A 23,681-nucleotide genomic window follows, 5' to 3' on the forward strand; every position below is an offset into this window, starting at 1 on the left:
AAAAAAANAAAAAAAAAAAAAAAAAAAAAAAAAAAGAAAAAAAATGAGCCGCTATCTTTCTTAGTGCTGTTGCTCGCTTGCGGAGAACAACGGCCGGGCTGCGGCTCTCGGATTTTTTGGGATTTTTTTTTAATTCATGTTATATTTTTTGCTCTCTTTTCTTTGGCTCAAAGAAGCAGTGAAGCGCGAGGCGTGCGGCAAAACGTGTCATAGCCTTGTTTGCTCAACCGAGTTGACAGCGATGTTTTTTTGCCTTCCTGAATAGGAAGCACCTTGGCGCTTCTCCTGGGGAATGGCACGATACAACCGGCACAGTGCCGACTCCATTCCCTGGCACTGTCGCAGAAAGTACCGCCGTGACGTCTGTTGACATGGGAGGTTCCGCTGGTGCTAACACCCTGTTGGCTGCAGCAAGCAGTCCATCCTAATATGATGACAGGAGTCAGAGACGGGGAGAAGGGAATGCCGCAGAAGGAATGAAGACATGTGAGAAGGAGCTGAGAAGGAGCCGGAGCCCAGAAGGATGCCAAGCTCGGAAGGCCACAGCGAAAGGACTCCGTCCAAAGGACCAGCAGAAGGGCCATGCAGGTGCTGGTGACATTGCTCGTTACTTCAATTTCCAAGGACGCAAGCCGTAACAGAATGCCCACCCGCTGGCAGAATCAAGGGGAGACGATGCAACAACAATAATCAGAGTCCCGCGCTGCATGTCCTTGTCGCATCTTGCATCTCTCCGTCGAATTCTGGACTCGTTCAGAAAACACTTTGTCGCTTATCGCGTCTACGCGCTCGTATTTCCTACACGCGCAACAAAACACGCCCTATGCGGTCGTTGTATGCAGTATTCTCTTTTTTTGCTGATTCCGTATCCGTATGCCCGAGTCCGGCACTTCAAAATATGTACAGTTATATTGGGTATCGGACGCCAGGCCCTTTTGCAACAAAAACAAAACAAACTACCCTCAGGCCATACAAAATCAAAGCAGACCAAACGAACCAGACCGTGACCCTTTGCTTCATAACAATGTGCTATCACACGTGGTGCTGGTGCTGGTGCTGGTGCGAGTGCTGTCAACATCGCCGACTGTGTCGACTGTCCGCCGCCGGAAGAGCACCTCGCCGTCTGGGTTCGGCGTCTTGGACATCATAATCATCATGGGCTGGGGACGCTCCTCGCCGTCCTTCAGCTTCATGTCAAAGTTGATGAGGTAGTACGAGAGCATCATCTTGAGCTCGTTGCCGGCAAAGAAGCGGCCCGGACAAGCGTGCTTGCCGGCGCCAAAGTTCATGTTGGTGTCGCCCAGAGTGGTAAACTGCCAGCGGCGGCCGTCCTCTTCGGAGCGCTGGCGCAGGCGGAAGAAGCGCAGGGCGTCAAAGGTGTCGGGCTCCGGGTAGTGGCGCTCGTCGCGCGAGTAGCCGACCTGGGGCGCCAGGATCTTGGTGCCGCTGGGCAAGCAGGTGCCGTCGGAGAGTGTAATGGGCTGCATGACCTTGCGAATGAAGCCGGCTGAGGTGAAACAAAAATATCCATGGTTAGTGGAGACTATTCTATGACGATACGAGCTGTAGGGACAAGGACGGGACGGGGACCTACTGATGTTTCCCGAGAATCGTTGCACTTCCTTGATGAAGCTGTCCATCTTCTTGAGGCGCACCATGCTGTCCTTGCGTGCCCATGCCTCGTCGCTGTGCAGCACAGTGAGTGCCTCTTCGCGCAGCTCCCGCTGCACGTCCGGGTAGGCGGCCAGGTCAAACATGCAGTCCGCCAGCAGGTTGTTGGTCGTGTGGATCGACGCCGCGCTCAGCACCAGCTGCAGCTCTGTCTGCGCCCGGAAGTCGCGCCGCTCCGCCGCGGGCAGCGTGTCCAGCAGCCACTGGATCAGGTCGTCGGGCTTCTCGTAGCCGGGGATGTCCATGTCGCGCAGCCTCTCCTCCATGATGGGCTGCAGCATGGCCTTGGCACGGGCAATGTCGTCGCGGATGCGGCGCAGGTCGGATACAAAGAACTGGCCGATCGGCCGCAGCCATGCCGGGATGAACTGCAGCTTCACGACAGCCACAAAGACGTGCATGGCAAAGTTGATACTGGTGTCCATCCACTCTTCCTTGCGGTTGATGGACGTGCCGACGAAAGCGCGGCCGCTGAGGCGCGCAATGGCCCGGAGGCCGAACGGATGCACCTTGACCGGCGTCCAGTCGTTGCACTCGGGAAATTCGGTGGCCACGACGTACTCAATCTCCTTGCGCAGCTGCGGCACGAGCCGCGCCAGGTTCTGTGTCAGCTTCGTGCGCACGACGGCCGACAACATGTCGCCATTGTGCCCGAGACTGAATTTGGTGTACTGGCTCAGCATCGCCTCGTTGACGGCTTCGGTGGCGCTGAGAATGTCTTCCGGGAGGCCTTTCAGTTCGGCGATGAACTTGGACGGAATGAGCACCTGCGTGCCTTCCGTGGCCTTGATTTGATAGACTTTGTCGTAGAACTGCACGTGTTAGGAGGCAGGAACGAGCGGTCACACTAGGAAAGTGAAAGGGGAAGCGACGACCGTGCGACACATACTCTATTATAGCTGTCCCGAACAAGGTCTTCGGCGCTGAAGATCCATTTTGTTTTGGCTGCCTTGTAAAAGGGCAGGTTAAGTTTCGGCTTGCGGTGGCCGTGCACGAGGTAGACGGTGAGGAGGACGCATGCGAGGCCGATGTAATAGCTCAGCCGGCTGGCAAACGGGTCCGACGATGCCGAGACGGACTTGGACACAGACGCCGCAGCCATGCGAGCTGCCGGCGCAATGTCGAGCAGCGAGTCGGCCTTGTTGAAGATGTTGTATGTGCTGCTGCGGACGGCCGCTGCCGTGGAAGATGAGTTGGTCATACTGCGGTTGGCGGTGGGGGTGGAGGTGTGAAAGACGAGGATGGCGAGGAGGTTTGGGTCTCGTGGATGCCGTCGATAGTCGGTTGATTTGACAAACCAGAAACCACTTTGATATGATGCAATATTATGGGGCTGAAATTAAGGAGAGTACGCCCTTTTCACGATGCAGGTCGAGGTGAAAAGCAGAGCGGTGGAGCGGTGGTTGGCGGAAAGAGACTGTGGCCATTGAATGACAACAAAGGCATCCAATGAGACAAGGGCGAGTTCAAAGAGGAAGACGATACGATGTCGCGTGTCCTGTTACAGACAGGTGATCGATGTGAGGTTGTGCGGTATCATTGGACTGTGAGAAAGAAGCACGCCGTGACGATTAAGGATTGTGTGGACAGTAATAAGAAGAAAAGCAATAGACGACAAATGGCAAGGGCGAGAAGGGAGTGCAGAATAAAGGAAGAGATGAGGTGGAAAGAATGTAAACGATTGAGGAGGTGAGAATAAAACAACTCGGGTCAACCGAACAGATCCAAACAAAACAAGCCAGGACTGTCCGAAGAGGAGAAGGGAATGGGTAGAGAGGAAGGAAAAAAGAGAAGGAGGCGGAAGTACATCAACGGAGGAGAAAAGAAAAGAAGATAGAGAAAGGAACGGATAGAAACAAAATAGGGGAAAAGGAAGAAAAAAAGAAGTTGGGAGAAAGGACACAAAGGGAAAAAGGCACGGAAGAGGCCCTTTGCGGCGAGGAGTGATGGGCAGGAGGTATGAGATGGATGATAGGCTAGATGTGACCGAAAGCGTAAGGAGAAAAGGCGTTCCGTAGTCAAGAAACCGGAAAGGTGCAGAAACGGCCGTGTCCAGAGTCTGTACGGTAAAGAAGGGAATGTAACGATGTTACTCACCGTAGAACGTGGAAAAACTGAGAGAAAGGAGAACAGAGAATATGGAAAGCCAGTGACAGACAACAAGAAACAAGGTTTCCTAGGCACCAGGCCGGACGTCGAGATGGCTCTTGTTTGGCATCGTCCTGCTTTTTTGTTCTATCCTGTCTGATTCCACGGACGTGCGACGTACCTTTTTGACATAAACGCCAAGCAGGACAGGAGCCGCGGGAGTGTGTTTGGCAGCGGTCCGCGACGAGACTGCGACTCGGCAGTCGAACGGGCCTTTTGGACCAGTCTGGATGGACCACTGGAGTACGGAGCGCCTCCTCCACAGAGCTGGAAACCCGAAGCAGAATGCGATACACAATACGATACAAGCAAGCCACCTTTTACGCCTTTTACGTCGTGCTTTTCCCCGTTTTGGATCTGGCCAAAGCTTCCTTGCCAGGGGGGTCTTTTGGAGCATGAAAATTTAAGGCATGCCATCCAAACAAACAGCGAGCGCCAGAACTTTACACGACACGCAATACTTCTTGTAGCAAAAATACGGCGTACAAGTCACGGAACCCAGCTCTACACACACAACAAAAAAAAAAAAAAAAAAAAAAAAAATACTCACCACAAGAGAAGCAAACAGGCCTGCTGCTGGCTCCGTACCCCGAGCCTCCTCGATCTGCGGCGGACCCGCTTTTGCGACGACCTCACGCAAGCCTGAAACATGAGCCACTTCAACAACGAGAACACAAACCCTGCTCTGCGGAGTAGTTTGTACCTGTTCTCTTTCCACGCCTTATTATTGTCCGCGTCTCTTCTGAAAGAATTGTTCTGTTCGTCGTCCGTAACCCCGTGTTTTCGTTGTTGTCGAGCTTTCAGCCTCTTGTGCTCCTTGTCCTGCTCCGTGGCAGACCAACCCGTTGCCGGCAGTGTGCGTTTCCGAGCAGCAAAACTGCTTGGCAAGAACTGACAACGTACTATGACTACGAAAAGCTGCCTGGGCCCTGAATTAGCACCCGCAAAGGAGAGAGCACAAGATATGCAGATTCTACAACACAATTGTTTGGTCAAGTCTCGTCAAAGCGAAGGACCTTCTCTTTCGCAAGCGGCTCGTCTTAGCCAAGAAACCAATCGTACCCGTCTCCAGCAGTACCCGTTCCCAGACAAGTTATAGAAGAAAAGACGCCTGTGAAAACTGTTTGCAGGCTTTTCAACCCTGCCCTTTTCTCCTCCATATTTGAACCCTTGTGCCGCGTTTCCGAATGGTCCACGTTCCCTGTCATTTCTCGTTGACCAAATTAACCATCTTTTGAGCCTTTTACCTCTGATGCCCCTGATGCGTATTCAGGAAATACACGCCGTCCTATCAATCAAATCGTTGTCTGCTTTCTCATACCCACATTTAAGCTACAACAGAACTTGTTTTCCCACTCCTCTATCTACACCACAGAGGACGTATGCTGTGTCAATGTACTCCTCGGAACTCATGTCTGGGTACCTGCAATAGCCGATTTTCTTTCTAAAAGCAGGCCGTCTGCGTTGCACTCGGCCGGCGTGGTCGAGACGAGGCATGTAGTTGAGTTTGCGTATACGTATCCTTCCTTTGGCCAGAGAAAGTTGCAGCCAAAGAAACATGAAAGCATAAAGCCAAGGCGGGCCTGTCCCAGAACAGTTCATCCACGTTTTATACAGAAAGAGCCATCATGTCAGACAACAGGCTGTCCAACCGAACAACAACTTGTGCAGAAAGCCTCGTATTTTAAAAGGCACGAGTCCCCCGCTAGAGGGCTCGGCCCGCTTTTAGAGCATCGCTCTCCGCTAGCCGCCATTCATGTCGGTGGACACTTGGAAAGAACGTGATGGAGCAAGTACTGACGAGAAGCCACTGAAGGAATTGGACGTGTCAAATATAAATATAGTTACAGAACAACCCAACAAACAAAGTACTATGGAAAGGTAAAAGACGAATACGCAAGACCCAGCAAAGGATAAGTGTAGAAAGCATTTCCCACCAAAAACAATCTGCAAAACGTGTACCCAAAATGTACTCCTAAAATGTGGTAGCCAAAAGACTGGGTATAAACGGGGATACAGAAAATAAACTCGGAAATCTCTGCCACGGCCAATATGTGTAGCAGGCCGGATGTCATACGTGCATTTTAGCACCACCAGAACCCGACTCGCCGTGATTCTCGACAATGAACGAGGAGGATGTCGTCGAAGAACAAGACGACAGAGGCTCTGTGACGGGCCCACCAAAGTATGGTTCTGGAACATTCGTGCCATCATGAGCCCAAAAGTGCACCACGTCATTCTGCCATTGTCCAATGTTGATTACACGCAAGATGCCAGAGAACTCCGTGTAAAGAAGCACAGCGGCCATTGGCGACATGCGCAGGCTCTGTAACAGCCATCGGTTGACAAAATCGGCCTTGTTTCCAGACTCAAAGCGAGAAAGAGACGACAAGATGCCGTATTCTTTGACGTAGTCATCGAGAAGCAGTCGGCGTTTCGGGTCGTCCTCGGGCAGGGCGATAACTTTTCGAATAGCGTCTTTTGGGGCCAGTGGGTATTGCTTGATTGCAAGCAGTGGGTCCGTCACCAACACCGGGAAGCTTGTTGTAACGGGTTTGACATTGGGATGAAGATCTCTCGTCGCGAAGCTTATGGCCATATCATCATCGCCGTCGTATTCGTAGCCGTCGTCGAAATCGAAAGGCAATGATTTGGGAGGCAAATTAACGGGAAGAATGGCCTTGCGAACGCACGTTTCTCGGATACTGGCAACCTGCCACTCGAGGGAGATAATTGCGCCTCGGCGTATCTTTTCCTGCTCGCCAAAGCGCTTCAAAAACTCCCGATCGCTATCGTCCAAATAACCTGCAAACCTCTCCTGAAATAGGTCAGACTTGACAGCTGCTCTTAGGTTCAATTCTAAGTTGTTGAAGTCGGTGTCCTGGTTCCTTCGGCTGCGATCCAACAACAACTGGTTTCCTATGCTCTCCAGAATATCATCACGTTCACTGACAAGGTCTTCGTATTTCTCTCTGGACGCTTTGAGAGCGCTAATCGTTCGGAGAAGGTGAGTGTAAAGGGGGTGCACGTCCCCCGGTCGTTCGCCGGAAATCCCAAGAAGACATTCATCAGGTGGCACCATCGAATATACCGAACGAGAGACAGGTGCGGTCTGAACTCGTGGGTCGCTTTCTCTGCCGCTGCTGTTCTGGAAACGTGTGTGGTTCGTCGCGGGTCGAAACGGGATATTCGCCAAAATGGACATCTCTTGTCCAGAAGCATCTGCGACAGACGGGATGCTTTGAAAGAACCGCGACTCTGAGACCTCGAGCTTCACCTCACGCAGGTTCAATTCCGTTTCCAACTTCTCGTACTGCGCCTCCACAGTTGCGTACGTATCATGAAGGCTGCGGACCTTTTCAATGAGCAACGCCGACCGAACAGGAGGAAGTGCTTGCCCGGACAGCGAGTGTGAAAGAGCTAGGCGATGAAGGGCGTTGTCAGCCTTGGTTTTTTCGGATCGTAAGCTTTGGATCTGACTGCGAAGCTCCGACATCCTCTTGTGATACCGCCGCACCCCTTGCCTTTGATTGAATAGGTCAGCCCATAGGTTTGAGATGGCGGGGATGGTGTTGGCCTTCTGCGAAAAAGCAATATTAGTGCCCATGAGCTCGCCATCGCTCATTTGGGGGCGGGCATAAATGTGGTCGTCGTCGTAACGGTAGCCAACGACTGGTAAGTACGCGGCCGGATCAGGGTCAGCTATCGGGCCGCTGGAAAAAGCGGGGGATACCCCAGACCACGTTTGTACCGGTGGAAACACCCGCATATCCCGGCGAGCCTTCCGGCCTGGTGAAGAAACGCCAGAGAAGATGTTTGAATCTTCACTGTCAGAGTAGGCAGCGTCGGGAGGGTCGAAAGGCATGAAAGGATTGGGAGGTCGCCCAGCGGGTATATTGCCAAGAGGTAGGTCGGATGGTTTGTCGGAGGGCATGGCGAGGGGCATGTGGAAAGGTTCATGGCGGGCTTCGTTTTGAAAATCCGCATGGGGAGTATTTGAAGCGGCGGCAACGGGAAAATGTAGATGTCGAGTGGCCAAGTAACCATCCGTTTGGTTATTTGGCATGTCGCAAGAGGTATCACGACGGTGATGCGTCTCTTGTACGGCGTTGAAATCGCTCTTGAAGATCGGCTCGCGTTCGTGAAAAGTATATCTTGTGTTCAGCATTTCAAGATTGTCGGGAGTCGACGGCGACTGTAGTGGTTGGCCTGCTGTTGCTGCCATAGCCTAGCCTTGCCGTCGCCGACCAGCGCCGACGCAATACCGGAAAGAACAAGGCTAGCTTGTATGATAATGTGACAGTTGGATGGGAGTGGAAGTAGCTCTGGTAAGTAAGGCTGTGAGAATTGTGTCAGTACTCGCGACTGCGGAAAAAGTACAAGACCTGCAGAGAGAGCCAGCAGCCATATGAAGTCCTGACGCAGCCATACTCACATGCACCAGATGGGACACGCAATGCTGGGAGACGGCGCAAGATGCTCAAACTTCACTGACAAGGGCAAACAGAACGCGACAGGTCCAGCTCCAAGGGAGGAAAGTAAAGTGCGGCTCTGCCCCCAATCCAATGGAAAATCATGCCAGTTTGCTCTGGGCGGCAAGCCAATGGTGTTTGGTGTGGCAAAGCGCACAAAACAGGGCGACCACTCACAAGCCTCTCTGCTCGGTTAAAGTGATGAAGTGTTGCCTTGGACAAGCAAATCGGGCGGGATCAAGTCGAAAGCACAACAGCGGTGCGGGGGAAAGGCACTGAAAGTCTGGTGGTCGTGTCAAGAAATAAAGCCGTGTTTGCTGGTTGCCGCTCCTTTTTCATTCGACAAAGTCGCAAAGTAGCACCTCTCACATATTGACCGACGTCGGTTTTGGAGTGCAGAAGCTGAGTTTATTTGGTATTTTGAAAATGGCGACCGTCCATATTTTGTTGGGATCGAGAGGCGCTCTTTCCATTCCTGGGGATATTCTGCTCTTACATTGGCGATAGCACCTTCCGCCAGGTATTTTCTTGCCCTTCGTCAAATGACTTCTCTTTGGAAGGAACAACCGGCACAATTCAGTCCGTGGGGGAGGAACGACTGGGCAGGAACTCTGACCTCCAAGCCGCACCTTCTTGCCGTGCTACTTCCCATAACCTGTCATTGACCACACACCACCTTCCCAAGCCAGCACATCAAGGAGGGCAGGCTGCCCGAGAGTGATAGCAACTCTCTATTAAATCAACACAAATCCCTCACAACAAGAGAGTTTACAGCCACAACATGCGGCATCCTAGGTCATAAAAGTAAAATTGCTACCACACCAGGCAACCTCCGCCCTGTCGTTTTGCACATTGGTTCCTGTGATCCTCTCATTGTTGCACCTTGTTCAGTCAACCACCCTCTCAGGCACTGACGCCATGCACAGCAGCCTATGTCACCCACATCACATTTCGATGCTCAGGCATCTGCACAGTCTCGCAACTAGGCTGCCTGCCAAAGGGAGAGTACATCCTGTGCCTTACCAAGTCTTCGTTACACCCATTCCTCTCCCACTGACTGCGGCCAGGCCGCTTCGTCTTGTACATTACAAGCGAGCACAAACGCCGTAGTTCTGCACATTTTCATGTCCTGATTCGCATAACAAGCGGTCTGACACTGCCCTCACAGCCTGAAGGCACAAAAGGTCGACGGCCACGAGGCTACGAACTCGTTATGGATAGAGCTGCAGCAGCACTGGAACGCTCATATATGGCCAGTGCTGCTGCATTGCCGTCACGCTGTCGTTTGTCAACCATTTCTTGTATTTTTCCTGCCTGGTGATCTATGTTCCACTCTACATATTTTGTGATTCATTCCACTTTTATTTTCCCGTCATCTTTAGCTTTCCCAGTATGGAAGAGAGGAGTGAAACAGGCAGACTTGCTGCGACAGCAGCGGACGGCGATGGCCATACGCAGGTCGAGAATGTCCCTTCCACCGCCAATATTGCCATCCCACAAACCATCGACAGCAGTGCATTACCATTAGACGAAGTGGTCGACACACTTGCAGAGCTAGCTGGTGGTCTCCATATCACATCAGCCAAGTCGTCCACCGCTCCCAATCCAAGGCAGGAATATCGGGAGGAGAGAGACGAGGCCCACATAAAGACCGTCGACACGTTAAGCTCGCCTCCACTCGCTCTTGGTTCTTACGAGCCAGAGGAAAAGCATAAGCGTTTTCAATCGTCTCGTTCCGTATTCGCCAAAGGTCCATACGATTTCCATACAGCACAGGAGCAGACTGAGGTCGTTTGGTCGCCGGTACTCAACCAAAACGCATACGGCCAGCTACAAAGCACGTCCTATCATGCAAACAGCGGGCCCTGGCGGTCTTGGGACACTCCAGGCCAAGCGGGCACCCAGGAACTGTTGCAAGATCCTGTATATAACGCCTCCTCCGGCCAGGGGGTCAGCCACGGCCAAAATCAATTCTACTCGAGCCACCGAAACTCAGCTTCAGTCGACGCAAGCTGGATGCAGGGCCAGACTCGCCCTCAAGAACACCACAGAAGTTTTTCAAACGGCCCATATGGAAACGGTGAATTTAATGACACCTTTGGCGGGTACGGAGCTCTCGGATCATCGGACACAGGAACTGCGCAGTATCAAAATCGACCGAACCACAGCATCTACAAAGGTCGCCCTGCTTCAGGTACACCTATTATTCTAGCAAAACTTTCAGGCAGGGTTTTTTTTAAGTAGCGGCTAACTCACTGCTTTCCGAAGATTTTAATCAACCCATCTCATCCTCGACACCCGTTGTATATGGCCAGGCAGCGACAACCTACAGCAGATGGCAACAGGATTATTCATCAGGGGGAACTCCGTACGGTACGAAAACGTGGTGGAACTATACATCTTATATGTTCTTGGTCGAATGATCCGCAAATCCTTTTTGAAAGCCTTACTGATGATGCTTTCGTAGGATACCAACACGGTGTCGGAACCGGAATTTCAGATGGATATAATTTCCCCAAAAGCAACCTGATAGGCATGTCTTTCACTTCTATACCCACCGTGTCTCATTAACCCCATAGTATCCTACTGACATTGACTTTGTTCCTAGGTGCTGGCATCGACTCCAGAATCGACGATCTAGCCGAAGGGGAGCTTTCCACAAGGACATCTCAACCAAGTAATACAGTCTATCAAAACTAAGCCTTCGGCGACGTCGTGTGCTAACGTTCCATATCCAGGACTGGTATCTAATACGTACGCTTTGCCAAAGTCACCAACCGCACCGTTGCCAGGCGCCTGGACCTCATATCAACCCGGGCCTCCTGAGCACCGTCCTGGATTCACCCCCCAGGCAGGACGGAGCACATGTACGATCTCTATCTCTCATTCATAAAAAAGTAGAATACTGACCAGGATGTGCAGTGTATAATGTTCACCCTACAAGGGATTTCAGGGAAGGACGGGTAAGTCATTATCTCCAGAGTGGGAGGAAATAATATGACTTGAGGCTTCTAACATATTCGTTTGTCTAGGTTTTCAAAATCGACTGGCCGGAGCCAATGGGTTCCAATGCCGGCAGCACCCTTACATCCGGTAGCGACAACAACGTCTTCCATAAAAAGCGGCGATTTATCGTTACCTCCACCTTCCCCGGACATAGCATTTGCCTGCCCATATTTACCTACGGCAATCGCGGCTGTAACAAAAATGTGAAGGCGCTCCAGCATGGCATCGTGTATAGCCAGGGTCTTGAGCCGAGATTGACGCCCGGTGAGCCGGCCCTTGGCTACGATCCCATCATGATGATTCCAACCAGCTCGGAAAAGCTCAGCAGTGTGTCACGAATCAACTACGCCAAACCCCAAAGCGTGGAGCACAATACCAAGGTGCATTTTATTGGCCACATTGACGAAAGCCATACAGGCTCGATCCTCCAAAACATGCTCCATGCCATGCAAAATCACAAGCTTGACACTTAGGCACATCAACCTACTTGGAGGCCGGAAGCCCAGTTAGCTCTCTGTAGTACATGTATTCGTCTGGAAAGTGTTAATTTTGTACCTCTCGGTATACTCCCGTGTGTATATTTCTTTGCCTGGTGATATCCACAGGAGTTGAACAGGGTCCTCGTCTTGCATCAGATTTCAACGCTACGTTTAGATACCAGTTGATTTATTGATTTTTGGGGGGTGGGGGAGTTTGCGCGTGATTTTCTCTTTAAAAACTAATCTCTATATCTTTTTTTTTTACTTCATTTTTCTTGCCAATTTCTGGCTCCAAACAGGCAAGTGCTTGTCATTATTTCTGCTTATATATTATCCACCTGTTCGTTAGAACACAAGGGTTGCCGGAAATAAGTAAATAGAGCATAAACAAAGCGATAGTACAATATACATAACGATCATTCTAAAATTCCGAACAGGATTTTTTTCGTAGCACCAAAACATACACAGATAGCAGGCATAAAATATGGATACATGTGTATATGGTAGCCATTGCAACAACGAATGTCTACATCACTATTCGAGTATGAGTACGGGAAACAAGCATTTCAGTTTTCTCAGATTTTTTTTCTTTATTGATTTTGGAAAGTAGGGACAAAAAACTCGCAAGCCCCATTATCCCATCCCACTCCGCACGTCCTGTGCCTCTCGGTTGCCGAAGTGTTTCAAAGAAGAAGGACCATAGAAAAAGAGACACAAGCCTCTTTTATATTTTGAACAATGAAAATAAGACCACAGATGCCCGTCCTGTGGACAACAGGGACAGAAGCACAGTATAGGGTCAGGAAGAGGGAAGTGAAATGGGTTCCTTCTCCGCCGATCTTCATCTCCGCCCTCTTCGCTTTGTCCACTGCCGCACACAAGGTGTTTGGTTTTCGTTTTTGGTTGCTGGCTCTCGCTTGTCCTGACCTGTCCCAAATGCACGCCAATAACCACTGAACCTTTTTTCAACACCCGTCTCCTTTTTTCACACAGAAAACATTTCTCCTACCATCTACCGCCCCGGTGAAGCATTTATGCCTCAGTCAGGGCGCGGCGGACGCGCTGGCCACGCTGTCTTGAGGACAGGTGGGCAACCGACGAGGCGGTGCTCTCGCCCTTGGCAACGGTCTCTTCAGCCTCGGTCAGGATCAGCTCGATGTGGCAGGGGTTCGACATGTACGGGTTGATCTGAGAATGATTGTTAGCGGTAGGTTACAAAACATAGCAGCCCCGTCACAAAACACCAGAAAAAGGACAGAGCACATACGCGACCGTGGGCGCGGTACGTCCGCCGCCGCTGCTTGGGGGCCTGGTTGACCTGGATGTGCTTGACGACCAGGTTGCTGGTGTCGAGACCCTTGGCGTCGGCGTTGGACTCGGCGTTCTTGAGCAGACCGAGCAAGAACTCGGCGGACTTCTTGGGCCAGCGGGCCTTGGAGACACCGAACTGCTTGCCCTGGGCGGTGCGGCCGGTGGAGCCGGCGTACCGGCGCATGGGGACAGCCTCGACCTTCTCCTTGACGTTCTCGAGGAAGGTAACAGCGCGCTGCAGCTTCCAGCCGTTGATGGCCTGGGCGGTCTCGCGGGTGTTCTTGAACGACACGCGCAGGTAGGCGCCGCGCGCGCGGGCCGACTTGGCGGGGGCAATCTCCGTGGCGGCGTAACGAACCTGTAGCGAGATGAAAGGAAACTCCGGTTAGTCTTGCCGTCTCCATGTAAAGAGTCATTCCGCATTATTTGCACATTTGTTTTTCCTCCCATCATAGACCAAATCGCGACCGACTTAGTCTACTGTTGGAATTCAAGCCCCAAACCGGTGCTGCTGCTTGTCCGCCGTCTGCTCTGCGTCTTCTTGTGCTTGCCGTCGTCTCACGTCGGTGGTACGCTTCGTTGTCCGATACATTTCAACGATCCGACTTGGGTCACCATCTCGAGTGCTAGCATTCGGCCGTAACTAGTAAGCGCATTGTGTCGTTCCTTCGCACGTCCTCTTCGCAAGCCAGTCCGGTATTTGAATTGAATCAGAAGTCGGTCGAGCGTCAACTAGTCCGAGGGTGCAATGTCGTCGGTAGGATCCTTTCTCGTTGGGGCAAATGTCGCTTGTCGAGGTTCGAAAACGTTTCGTCGCGCGAGGTCGAAGAAGAGGCAGAAGCAGGAGGGCGGCCACAAGCTGGCAGTATCGGTCAAGTGCAAGAATGCCGCATCGTCCAAACGTATTCACGACCGACTTACCATCTTGTCTGTTGGGTGGTGAAGACGGTGGGTGGTGGTGTAGATTGTTGATGATGGGAAACGACGAAAATGGGAGAGCGAACTTCTCTGCGTGAAAATCGACACTCAATATTTTTTTCTGGCTGGGCCTTTGCGAGGGAAAGAAAGAGTGGGGCCGCACGCTTCGAAATTTTGTCGCCCACTGGCGGGTCGGTTTTGTAGTCTCACGGGGGGCAGAGAGTAGAATGTCGAGTTGAATGTCGGCTAGGGTTGGGCTGCCCTACGTGGTGACTGGCAAAAGCAGGAGGAAAAGATGGGACCAGCTTAAAATCTTTGTCATCCAAATGGACTTAATGCACGTGACTCATATGATGAAATAGTGGGTCGGTTCCAGACTGTCGGACGGGATAAGCAATATACATTATCCGTGATGGGCCTGCGGTAACTAGTCGTGATTGGCTACGGCAGAAAAAGGCGGAAACTAAAAATTTTGTCCCTTCATTGGATGGCGGACCTAGCAACTTTTTTTTGTTGGTCTCTGTTCTACCTTCGCCGCCTCGCTCTTTTCCCCCTAGCAAAAAGTTTTGCCTTTGACTTTTTTTGCCAATTTGACTTCACCTCTCGCAAGGCAAAAGCAAGGATCCCCATTCGAGCATTTTCTTTTCTTCTCGTTCTTTTTCCGAGAGCCCTCACGTTTGCAGCGCTCAGCTTGCTGCTCTCTCCTCTCTTACTTCTCCCGGACCTCTCGAATACAAGATGGGCTTCGTTCCTCGCGGTGGTGCTCGCGGTGGTAGCCGTGGCGGCTTTGGCGGCGGCGACCGCGGTGGCCGCGGTGGCTTCGGTGGCGGTCGTGGCGGTGCTCGTGGTGGCTTCGGCGGTGCTGGCCGTGGCGGGCCGGGCGGCGCTGGCGGTCGCGGCGGTGGCCGTGGTGGTGCTCGTGGTGGTGCTCGTGGTCGTGGCGGCCGTGGTGGCGGTCGTGGTGGTGCCAGCGGTGCCAGCGGTGGCAAGAAGGTCGTTGTTGTAAGTTGAGATTCCAAGTCCAGCTCGAGCTCAGGTTCGAGCTTTTTAAAGGTCACAAAGGGGCGCATAGTTAACAAGCTGTTTTCTTTCTGATCAGGAGCCGCATCGTCACAAGGGTATCTTCGTCGCTCGCGGCGGCAAGGAGGATCTGCTGGCCACTGGCAACTTCGCCCCTGGCATCTCGGTTTACGGCGAGAAGCGCATTACTGTCGAGAACACAGCCAAGAACGAGGACGGCACGCCAGCTGGCAAGGTCGAGTACCGCATCTGGAACCCTTTCCGGTCCAAGCTGGCTGCCGGTATTCTGGGCGGTGTCGACAATCTGTTCATCAAGCCCGGCTCCAAGGTCCTTTGTACGTCCCAGCTGCGCTGCGTGTGGCGCCGATTATTGAAGAGCTCCCTCAACGTCTCTTCTTTTCCGATTTACTAACATATGTGCGTCGTCCAGACCTCGGTGCGGCCTCTGGCACGTCCGTCTCCCACGTTTCCGACCTGGTCGGCCCCACCGGCATGGTGTACGCCGTCGAGTTCAGCCACCGTTCTGGCCGTGACCTGATCAACATGGCGTCCAAGCGCCCCAACATCGTCCCCATTGTCCAGGACGCCCGCCACCCGCTCAAGTACCGCTTCCTCGTCCCCATGGTCGACGTCGTCTTCTCCGATGTCGCCCAGCCCGACCAGGCCCGTATCGTCGCCCTCAACTCCAGCATGTTCCTGCGGCAAGGTGGTGGCCTGCTGCTGAGTATCAAGGCCAACTGTATCGACTCGACGGCGGCGCCCGAGGCCGTTTTCGCCAGCGAGGTGCAGAAGCTCAAGGAGTCGCGCTTCTTCCCCAAGGAGCAGCTGACTCTGGAGCCGTACGAGCGTGACCATGCCCTCGTCGCGGCCGTGTACCTGCAGAAGGAGTTCGAGGGTTAAACTGTGCAGCCCCCCGTTCATTTGGTTGAATATGAGGTGTGGGTGGTTGCGACAGTGAGGCTGTAGGCGAGAGAGAAGAGGAATCCGAGAACGACGGCCAAGGCCCCATATGGCGCCCAAGGGCCGTCTATATGGAAATATCTCGTCTGTTCTCTGTGTCCACTTGTCTCACGTTTGCCTCCCTACCAAAGCGCGCACTCGCTCGGCGTCTTGTTTCTGCTTGTTTACACGTTGGCTTATATCTGGGTTTGGGTCTTTTTTTGGATTTGCTTTCGTCACTTTTGCCGCCTGTTGTCATCCCTCTATGTTTTCGTCTTCTTTTTTTCATTACCGTTGCGCTTTTGGCACCGTTTCGTTGGCACCCACTACCTCGGCTTTTGCATGTCTTTGTTGTCCATTGCAGCAAAAAAGAGGCGCATCCGGCGTTCGTACGGCGTTGATGTTTCTCTTGTATGATATTAATTTTATGTGTTTTTATCCATCTAAATTCTATCGCCTATGCTATGTACGTGCGACTTTTGTCTCGATTCGTATGCGCTGAACTTGTTTCCGGGAGCTGGCTTTCTAAATTTCTTCGTCACATTTGACCTGTTTTTGGAAAAGAGGCATTTCATCCCGCACCAATGGCCGTCATGGTGTCTCTTTCAGCTGTGCACAACATGCTTTCCCCCCGCGATGCGCACTACGCACTTGACCCCTTTAGTCGTCATTCGCTTGGCGGGGAACGGCGGCTCCAGGCGGCTGTTGGACTTTTGTTTGTCTGGCGGATCGACGAAAACAAAGGAAATGCATTTTGTGCCCATCCAACGACTAAGTCGATGCATGTTCCAGAAACTCTGCAATTTCCCGAGTGTAGCCGTTTTTCAGCTGGCAAAGGTCGTGTGAGGTTGGTTCGTGACAGGAAGGGGCCACAGCATCTTTGTGCATATATATGCACTCGTCCTGCCCAGTCGACTTGGCTGGTGTTGTCACTGCTCGTGGATCAACGGCTGTACGATATGGTATTCATCATATGATGCTCGACGATTTCGACGAGAAGCGCAACAACTCGATGCCCCGACGTTACGAACAGCCGCATGACAACGCCATGATGACGTCTCCTGCGATGGCCCGGTTATCAACTCGGTGTTGTCAATTTCCGCCGCAGCCGCCGTAAGATGGCCACAACCAGCCACCGCTTGCGCTCTGTCGCGTCCTCGATGCCCCGGTCGACACACCATGACCGCTCGCGGTCGTCGCAGTTCCGCTCCCAGATGGCCTCAATCTCCATGTTGAGCGATGCCAGCAGCTCCTCGTTGAAAAACGCGACCACCGAGGCCCGGCCTGTATGAAAACCACCGACGACCCAGCACCGAGCGTCGTCGTCCTGTTTGAGGAACCAATCGATGGACTTGCGCAGGTTGTCGTGCTCCCACGGCATCCACAGACAGTCGCAGACAAATACACGGTCAAACGAGTGGTGACCCGTCTTGGCAATGTCCGCGTCGAACTGGCCCCATTCGTGGCCGTCCACTGATACGACAGCCGTGGACGTGGGGTTCTTTGTTGGCAGTGTTGACGTTGTTGGCTCGGTTGATGATGCTGACGCTGCTGACGCTGTCGACGCCGAGGTTTGCACTGGCACTCGCGTGACATTCCGCGCCAGGTTCGCCCGCAGGTTTTCGAGCACCACTTCGGACGGGTAGTCGGTAACGGCCACACGAGTTGCTCCGAGCAATGCAGCCAAGATGGACGGCAGCGCGGTGCCCGCACCAAGCTCGACGCACGAGCGGCCGGCCACGTCAAAGTTGGAGACTGGGTAATGCTCGCAGACGACGGGGTCTTCAGCAATGGCCGTGGGCGGGCCCGATCCGGGCAGGCGAGCAATGGTGCTTTGTCGGCCGTACTTGGCTGCATCCTTGGCAACGTCCTGAGCGACGGCCAGCGTGCCCGCCTCGACCAACTTGGCCAGCAGCAGCGACGAGTTCCAGACAAAGTGGCTAAACAGGTTGCGGTCGGCCAGGTCGTCGGGGTCAGTCACGCACAAGTGCAGCGGCTCGGGCAAGTTGGGCGATGTGTAGAGGACGCCATGGTCGGCGTCGCCGTGCTGGTTGATGATATCGCCGGGGAAGATGACGCTTAGGGCGGAGCACAGATAGTCCTCGGGCTCTTCGCCAGGTGCTCCCGTAAGGCTCACGCGATCGACGAGCGACATTTGCTTTGGGGACGGAGGAGAGAGAAAGACACGCAGTTGCTTTTCTTGCGTTCTACTGCCTCCTCCGACCAGACTGTTTAGTCCTGCTCGTGCAGAGACGAGAAAGCGCTACACAATTTTCTCGCAAGCGGTAGTCGCTACCATGATGGGGCATGCTGATAGCCATGTCGCTCCTTCCGGTGGGGAATCGGGCGTGACGACGTTGTTTTTTCCACTTTCCGTCAGCGAAGGGGAAAAATAGGCACTGCTGTAAAGCGGTGCTCGGAATAATTCGCATGAAGACGTGCTCATGCACACGCTCCTTTGTTTTTTTAGTCTTAACAACGTTGCACAGGAGACAGGCTTTTTTAATAAGAAACTACTATTTGATTCGAAAATTAAGCAAGGGTATCGGTATATCAAGCCGCCTTTTTCAAGTTGTGTCCCGTGGAAGAGATGAGCGAAGAAGGGACACGGCTTGCTGGAGGAAAAAGCCAGTGAAGAGCGAAGAAAAGAAAAAGAACAGAATCGCGAGCTCCAGAAACAAACAAAAACATCAGGAAAACGGCTATTAGAACACTCCCAAAAAAAGGATTGTATAGTAGTAGAAACCCAGAAACCGTTCGTAAATCCCAGCATCAAGTCATTAAGCCCAGTAATATATAAGTGCCTCAAGAGTGGGGTCATCTCTTGGGCCCAGAAACAAGAGAAATACGCGGAGAAGGCACAGAGGGGATGCTGAAAGGCTCAAAGGAAGAAAAGCACCCCTCAGATGCCGGCCTGCATCTGTTTGATCTGCTCGGCGGTCGGGTCGTCGGAGATCCAGGGACCCTTCTCCTCGTCGGTGGCCGTGAGGAAGCCCTCGGCACGCTTGAGGGTCTGGACATCCAGATCGGTCACGTACGCCTTGCCGTCCGACAGCTTGAGGCGCACCTCGTGCTCGGTCGACAGCATCATGTCGTCCTTGGCCAGGCGGCGAGGGCCCTCGAACACGGTCATGACACGCTTGCGCATGGTCATCTGGCCCTTGTCGAAGCCCCAGGACGTCGGGTAGTTCTGCCGGCTACGGCGGGACCGTGGCTTGCCGGTGAAAGGGACGCCGCCACGCGAGTGCGTGAGGCCGCGCGACTTTTGGACGCCGTTGGCAGGGCCCGTCTTGGTCTTCTTGGGCGAGCCAGACACGCCGCGGAACGAGCCGTCCTTGGGGCTCTCGTCGTCGCCAGCAGCGTCCTCGTCGTCCAAGTCGTCCTCGTCCTCGTCGCCGCCGCGCGTCGAGTCGGCGGCCGCAGTCGAGAAGACCTGGTTCTTTTCCAGCGTCGCCTGGACCTCGCGGTCGTTCTCAACCTCGGCGAGACGTGAGGCGTTGACCGCCTCGGCCGGGTCTTCTTGCTGCACAATGCGCAGCACACAGTCGTCCAAGTGCTCGTAAAAGTCCTGCGCATTGGAGAAGGTCTGGGAGCACGTGCTGCACTTGCCAGTGGCGTCGGGCGCGTAGGTTGACAGCTTCTGGGGGTTGGCACTGCTGGAGCCGGCAGGCCGCTTGCGGCTGTTGGGCGGGTTCTGCTCCACGCCGTGCACCGAGGTCAAGTGCCGCTTGAAGACGTCGGCACGGTTGAACGACTTCTCGGCGGGCGAGCCGGAACCGGGGCAGAAGCCACAGACCATGGTGCCCTTGTAGTGGGTGAGGGTGTGGCGGTTCTTGTCGTACTTGCGGGCGAAGCCCTTGATGTTGTACTCGCAAGTCTGGATGGGGCACTTTTCCGGGCGTTCCGTCAGATGCGTGAGCATGTGTGCCTTGAGGTCCTTGAAGCGGCGGCCGCAGGTGGGATCCGGGCACTTCTCCTTGCTCTCGCCATCGGACGAGGTGGGGTCAGCCGAAAATCCAGAAAAGGAGCTTCGACTATCCTGGCTGCCACGGCTGGCCTGGCTGCGCTTGTCGTCCATGGGGGTGGGCGTGAGGTAGGGGCTGCTGAATTGAGGGTAGGCGCCAGTGCCGGTGGCGTAGGGCGAGATGGCGTCGGCTTTGAGCTCAGGCGAGCGTCTGGGCGAAGCTGCGTAGGCGGTAGGGTTGGGTTGCTGCATTTGCGGGTAGGTGTCGAGGGTCGGGATGCCCATTGTGCGGACATGAGACTGAAGAATGGCTGGATCTGCTATAGAAAAAAGAGTGCGGAGATAAAAGCGTTAGCTAGGATCCCCCGTAGTCTGACAAGGCATTTTTGGCCTGAAACTTTTCTTTACTGCCGAAAATCTATCAACTGCAAAAAAGAACAACGATTTGATGAGGCTTTTTCTCGTTTCTCGTCTCATGTTTCTTCGTCCTTTTCCTTTTCCTTTCCCTCATTATGTTTCATATTTTGGGGTGTGGTACAACTGCCGTCCGCATTGTACATAGGTTACGTACCAATAAACGATTTTGGCTGGGGGTACTCAAAGTGCGCAAACTCGTCCATGTGGCTGTTGGTGTAGCTGTACTCGCCAGGGCCAAAGTCGCCTTGGCTCATAATGTTTGGGCTGACGCTGAGAACCTGTGGTGCCGGCCACTCGGGCACGCTTGTCGGGATGTCGTTGTGCGAACGGGGCGAGCCGACTGCGGACGAAGGCGCGGACGGGCCGGAGGCCGTCGACAGGCTGGATGAAGAGATGCGCATTTCGGAGTCCTCGTAGTACATTGTTGGTGACATGTGGTCACCAAACATGCTCGTGAAAGGCAAATCAGTGGTGTAGAGGATGTTGTTGCTGCCGTCGTCGAAGGGTCCAGATGCTGGCGGGAGGAGAGTCTGCTGCGATCTGGGAAAGAACCGGCTGGGTGACATATGCTGGTTGGTGTTCAGAGACGATGACGGGAAAACACTCTGAAGAGGCTCGGGATAGAGCGTGTTATAGTCGTCGGAGCCGTTGCTCATATTGTCGACTGGGAAGGAGAGAAAGGGGGAAATATGAGAAGTAGGGTTCTGAAATAAGAGGCGCAGGCTCCTCCAAAATACCGTTTAGGAGCAAGAGAGGGAAGCTAGTGCTGGCAAGAATGCCAGAGAGGAGGAACAAAGTGCCAATAGGTGTGCTGGGAGTGTGAGACCTGTCGAGTTGAGATGCTGAGGGATGTCTCATAAAAGTAGAGCAGCGGCTGGAAACTGCTAGTGATTGTCAACGAGATGACCCTAAAGACATGTTGGTTAGAGTGCGTTTCTACGAGATCAACATTGTCCTAGGCTAGAAAAAGAAGAAGAACGCGGGAACAGCGTCCGGCGTGCTCGGCGTGGAGTGGATTTTGCATTTCTTGAGAAATTGTAACTTACCCAAAAGTTGTATTCCTTGTGTGAAGAGCCTTGGTGAAAATAAAGTCGAATTAGGTAAATCCAGGGGGATTGGTCAATTAGATGTTGTTTGTAAAATATGTAAAGTGTGGTCGAAAGCTTTGACAGAGACTGTGAAGGCAAGTCCGGGAAACGAGGGTGAGGAGCAACTTGTATGAAGAAGTGAGTGGAAGTCAACAAGATGCAGAGGCAGTCAGCAACAGCATATGTCCAAGAATTGGAATGAAGACGAGAACAAGTGGGAAGCGGCCGTCCGGTTTGGGATGTGGGAATATGGGGCAGTCGACGAGAGATATATACTCAGATGCTCCACGCTCTCTGTGTTTGCCTTTGATAGAACAGAAAAAATAATGGCCGTCGCTGGTCCTGCACAAGACGCAGTCCCGCGAGGATCTCTGTTCTGTGTTGGATAGGGCATAGACGAAAGAAGCCAAAGAAAGAGGCTTGGACATGGGTATCCGGTAGGCAGGGGGGAGGGGTGTGAAAAGACTTGGAGATGCGGGTGTGTGGGGGTGTGCACAAAAGACAGCCCAAGAAAATAAGACAAAAGGAAAGGTACACTGGTACCAAGACCAGTGACAAGGCGCCATGTACTCCGTACTGTCGTACCTTAGTTCTGTGTCCCCCCCCTGTGGGCTCCCTGGTCGAGTCTGAACCCCAACGTGCACCCCGTGTCGTTTACCTTTTTCTTTCATTCTTTCAGGTTTTCTGAATCAAAAGAGTGGATAGCAGGACCTGCTTCCTTTTTCCTACGTCTTTCTTCCCCAGTGGGTATGCTTGGCGGGCTTTCTTTTCCTTCCTTCCCTTCCTTCCCTTCAGAGGCGTGTGAGATGCGGCTGGCGTGCCAAACTCTCATTGCCTGGCTCTGTCCAGTGCCGCCGGCATTTTGGCATCGTTGACGAGGCTTAATGACAGTATGGTGCGTCAAGGCCGTGCCTTGGCCTGGCCAGTTCTGGCCGGTCCTGTCCCACTCGGAGACCTGTTGGCGATGCGGTCTTGGGGTGGAAACGCGACCATTCCTAGTCTGGAGCAGAGAAGCGAAAAACACGGCAGCGGAAAGGACCCTACGAATGTGGCCCTGGGGCTCGCGGATCATAATGAGCTGTGTTAATAACGTTATTTTCGCGGGAAGAAACTGAGATACCGTAAGCCTCTTTGGAGGAACATTCCGCGCTGGCCAGCCAGGCCCCTTTCTGAGAAGGGCATTCTCAGGCTGCTGCCCACCGTCTGTGCAGACTGTGCAAACAGCAAAACGTCGTAAGAGATGGACAGCGAGAATGGGGGTTACAGACTGTTCAGGGGACGGCCGAAGATGTGCTGGTGGTGTCAGCATCACTTTATTGTTTGTGTTGATTTTTAACGTCTCTCATGGCAGTCGACCCAGGGCGCCTTTCAGTGCCCCTTCCGTCCCACTTCCCAGTTTGGCTCTCACCACAGTATCTTGTGTCTCAGACGAAGGAGCAGGAAAGAACGACCACGGCTCGGAAATCGCAGCTACGGAAGGAGCTATTTGCAAGTAATTTTCCATCGTTTTATGTTTCGTTTCTAATTTCAGTCGGAATCCAGTGACAACAATAAGAAATGAAAATTGGTCAATAAAACGACTGGCCGCAGAGCACACAGCTTGTGAAGTGAGAACAGGATTTCGTACGAGATGCGAGAAGTACTCCGTGCTGTCTTGATCCGTTTGGGAGGCATTGGTGCCGTGTATTACTCCTTAATCAACCGAGGCTCCAGGCAGTTCCTAGGTTACAGTCCAACTCTGAACTGGGCAGGCATAGCCAGATTGGCGGTCGTCAGTCTCGTGTGTCTGTATGCCTGTCTGTCTGTGTGTTAGTCGGCCGCTCGTAAATGGTACCAATGGGAGCCAGCGCCGGGGCGTGTATGGTGTGCAACAAGGTCGCGCCTTCCCCACGGAAGATGGAACCAAGAGCCGCCTGCTGTTTCCCCTTTCCAATATTGCCTGTTTCCTGCTGAGCCACTCCAACCTCACACTATGAGGTTGCACCACAGGTCAGTTTGGGTGTCTCTGAGCGCGCGCTTTCCGTCCGTCTTGCCGCACTTCTCACCTCGGTATTTTTTTTCGGTGGTGCGCCTGCACTGCAAAAGGTATTGACACCCCCATCTTCCGCGCTTATGCCTCTGAAGCGGAGTCGCAGTCGGCTCCCTCCTTTTTCCTCCCTTCTTTTCTGTGCTGTCTTTCGCCTCACGGCTAGTGAAAAGCAGAACTATTTTCGTGTCCATGTCGCGCTAGTCCTGGCCCTTCTAGATT

General features: G+C 53.2%; 8 protein-coding genes across 8 annotated transcripts; 2 read left to right on the plus strand and 6 right to left on the minus strand.

Moving 5' to 3' along the window:
• Nucleotides 1–1,016: 1,016 nt before the first annotated feature.
• Nucleotides 1,017–2,872, minus strand: SPBR_06947 (cytochrome P450; the record flags this gene model as incomplete). Its single annotated transcript, XM_040765203.1, has 3 exons — nt 1,017–1,507; nt 1,595–2,483; nt 2,561–2,872. The coding sequence occupies 3 exons, from the start codon at nt 2,870–2,872 to the stop codon at nt 1,017–1,019; spliced, it is 1,692 nt and encodes a 563-aa protein (XP_040616628.1).
• Nucleotides 2,873–5,890: 3,018 nt separating this feature from the next.
• On the minus strand, nt 5,891–6,418 carry SPBR_07919 (uncharacterized protein; the record flags this gene model as incomplete). Its single annotated transcript, XM_040766173.1, has 1 exon — nt 5,891–6,418. One exon carries the CDS (start codon nt 6,416–6,418, stop codon nt 5,891–5,893), a length of 528 nt encoding a protein of 175 aa, XP_040616629.1.
• A 4,932-nt stretch (nt 6,419–11,350) lies between these two features.
• SPBR_07979 (uncharacterized protein) lies at nt 11,351–11,770 on the plus strand (the record flags this gene model as incomplete). Its single annotated transcript, XM_040766230.1, has 1 exon — nt 11,351–11,770. The coding sequence occupies one exon, from the start codon at nt 11,351–11,353 to the stop codon at nt 11,768–11,770; it is 420 nt and encodes a 139-aa protein (XP_040616630.1).
• Nucleotides 11,771–12,808: 1,038 nt separating this feature from the next.
• Nucleotides 12,809–13,679, minus strand: SPBR_07706 (large subunit ribosomal protein L17e; the record flags this gene model as incomplete). Its single annotated transcript, XM_040765960.1, has 3 exons — nt 12,809–12,964; nt 13,044–13,445; nt 13,650–13,679. 3 exons carry the CDS (start codon nt 13,677–13,679, stop codon nt 12,809–12,811), a joined length of 588 nt encoding a protein of 195 aa, XP_040616631.1.
• A 1,064-nt stretch (nt 13,680–14,743) lies between these two features.
• SPBR_07426 (rRNA 2'-O-methyltransferase fibrillarin) lies at nt 14,744–15,925 on the plus strand (the record flags this gene model as incomplete). The annotated part of the gene is made up of 3 exons (XM_040765680.1): nt 14,744–15,007; nt 15,105–15,360; nt 15,456–15,925. 3 exons carry the CDS (start codon nt 14,744–14,746, stop codon nt 15,923–15,925), a joined length of 990 nt encoding a protein of 329 aa, XP_040616632.1.
• A 1,117-nt stretch (nt 15,926–17,042) lies between these two features.
• SPBR_07530 (uncharacterized protein) lies at nt 17,043–18,119 on the minus strand (the record flags this gene model as incomplete). The annotated part of the gene is made up of 1 exon (XM_040765784.1): nt 17,043–18,119. The coding sequence occupies one exon, from the start codon at nt 18,117–18,119 to the stop codon at nt 17,043–17,045; it is 1,077 nt and encodes a 358-aa protein (XP_040616633.1).
• A 747-nt stretch (nt 18,120–18,866) lies between these two features.
• On the minus strand, nt 18,867–20,213 carry SPBR_07297 (c2h2 finger domain containing protein; the record flags this gene model as incomplete). The annotated part of the gene is made up of 1 exon (XM_040765551.1): nt 18,867–20,213. The coding sequence occupies one exon, from the start codon at nt 20,211–20,213 to the stop codon at nt 18,867–18,869; it is 1,347 nt and encodes a 448-aa protein (XP_040616634.1).
• Nucleotides 20,214–20,491: 278 nt separating this feature from the next.
• Nucleotides 20,492–21,001, minus strand: SPBR_07929 (uncharacterized protein; the record flags this gene model as incomplete). Its single annotated transcript, XM_040766182.1, has 1 exon — nt 20,492–21,001. The coding sequence occupies one exon, from the start codon at nt 20,999–21,001 to the stop codon at nt 20,492–20,494; it is 510 nt and encodes a 169-aa protein (XP_040616635.1).
• Nucleotides 21,002–23,681: the final 2,680 nt, after the last annotated feature.

The sequence above is a fragment of the Sporothrix brasiliensis genome, assembly GCF_000820605.1.
Source record: "Sporothrix brasiliensis 5110 chromosome Unknown Cont20, whole genome shotgun sequence".
Classification (NCBI taxonomy): Eukaryota; Fungi; Ascomycota; class Sordariomycetes; order Ophiostomatales; family Ophiostomataceae; genus Sporothrix; species Sporothrix brasiliensis.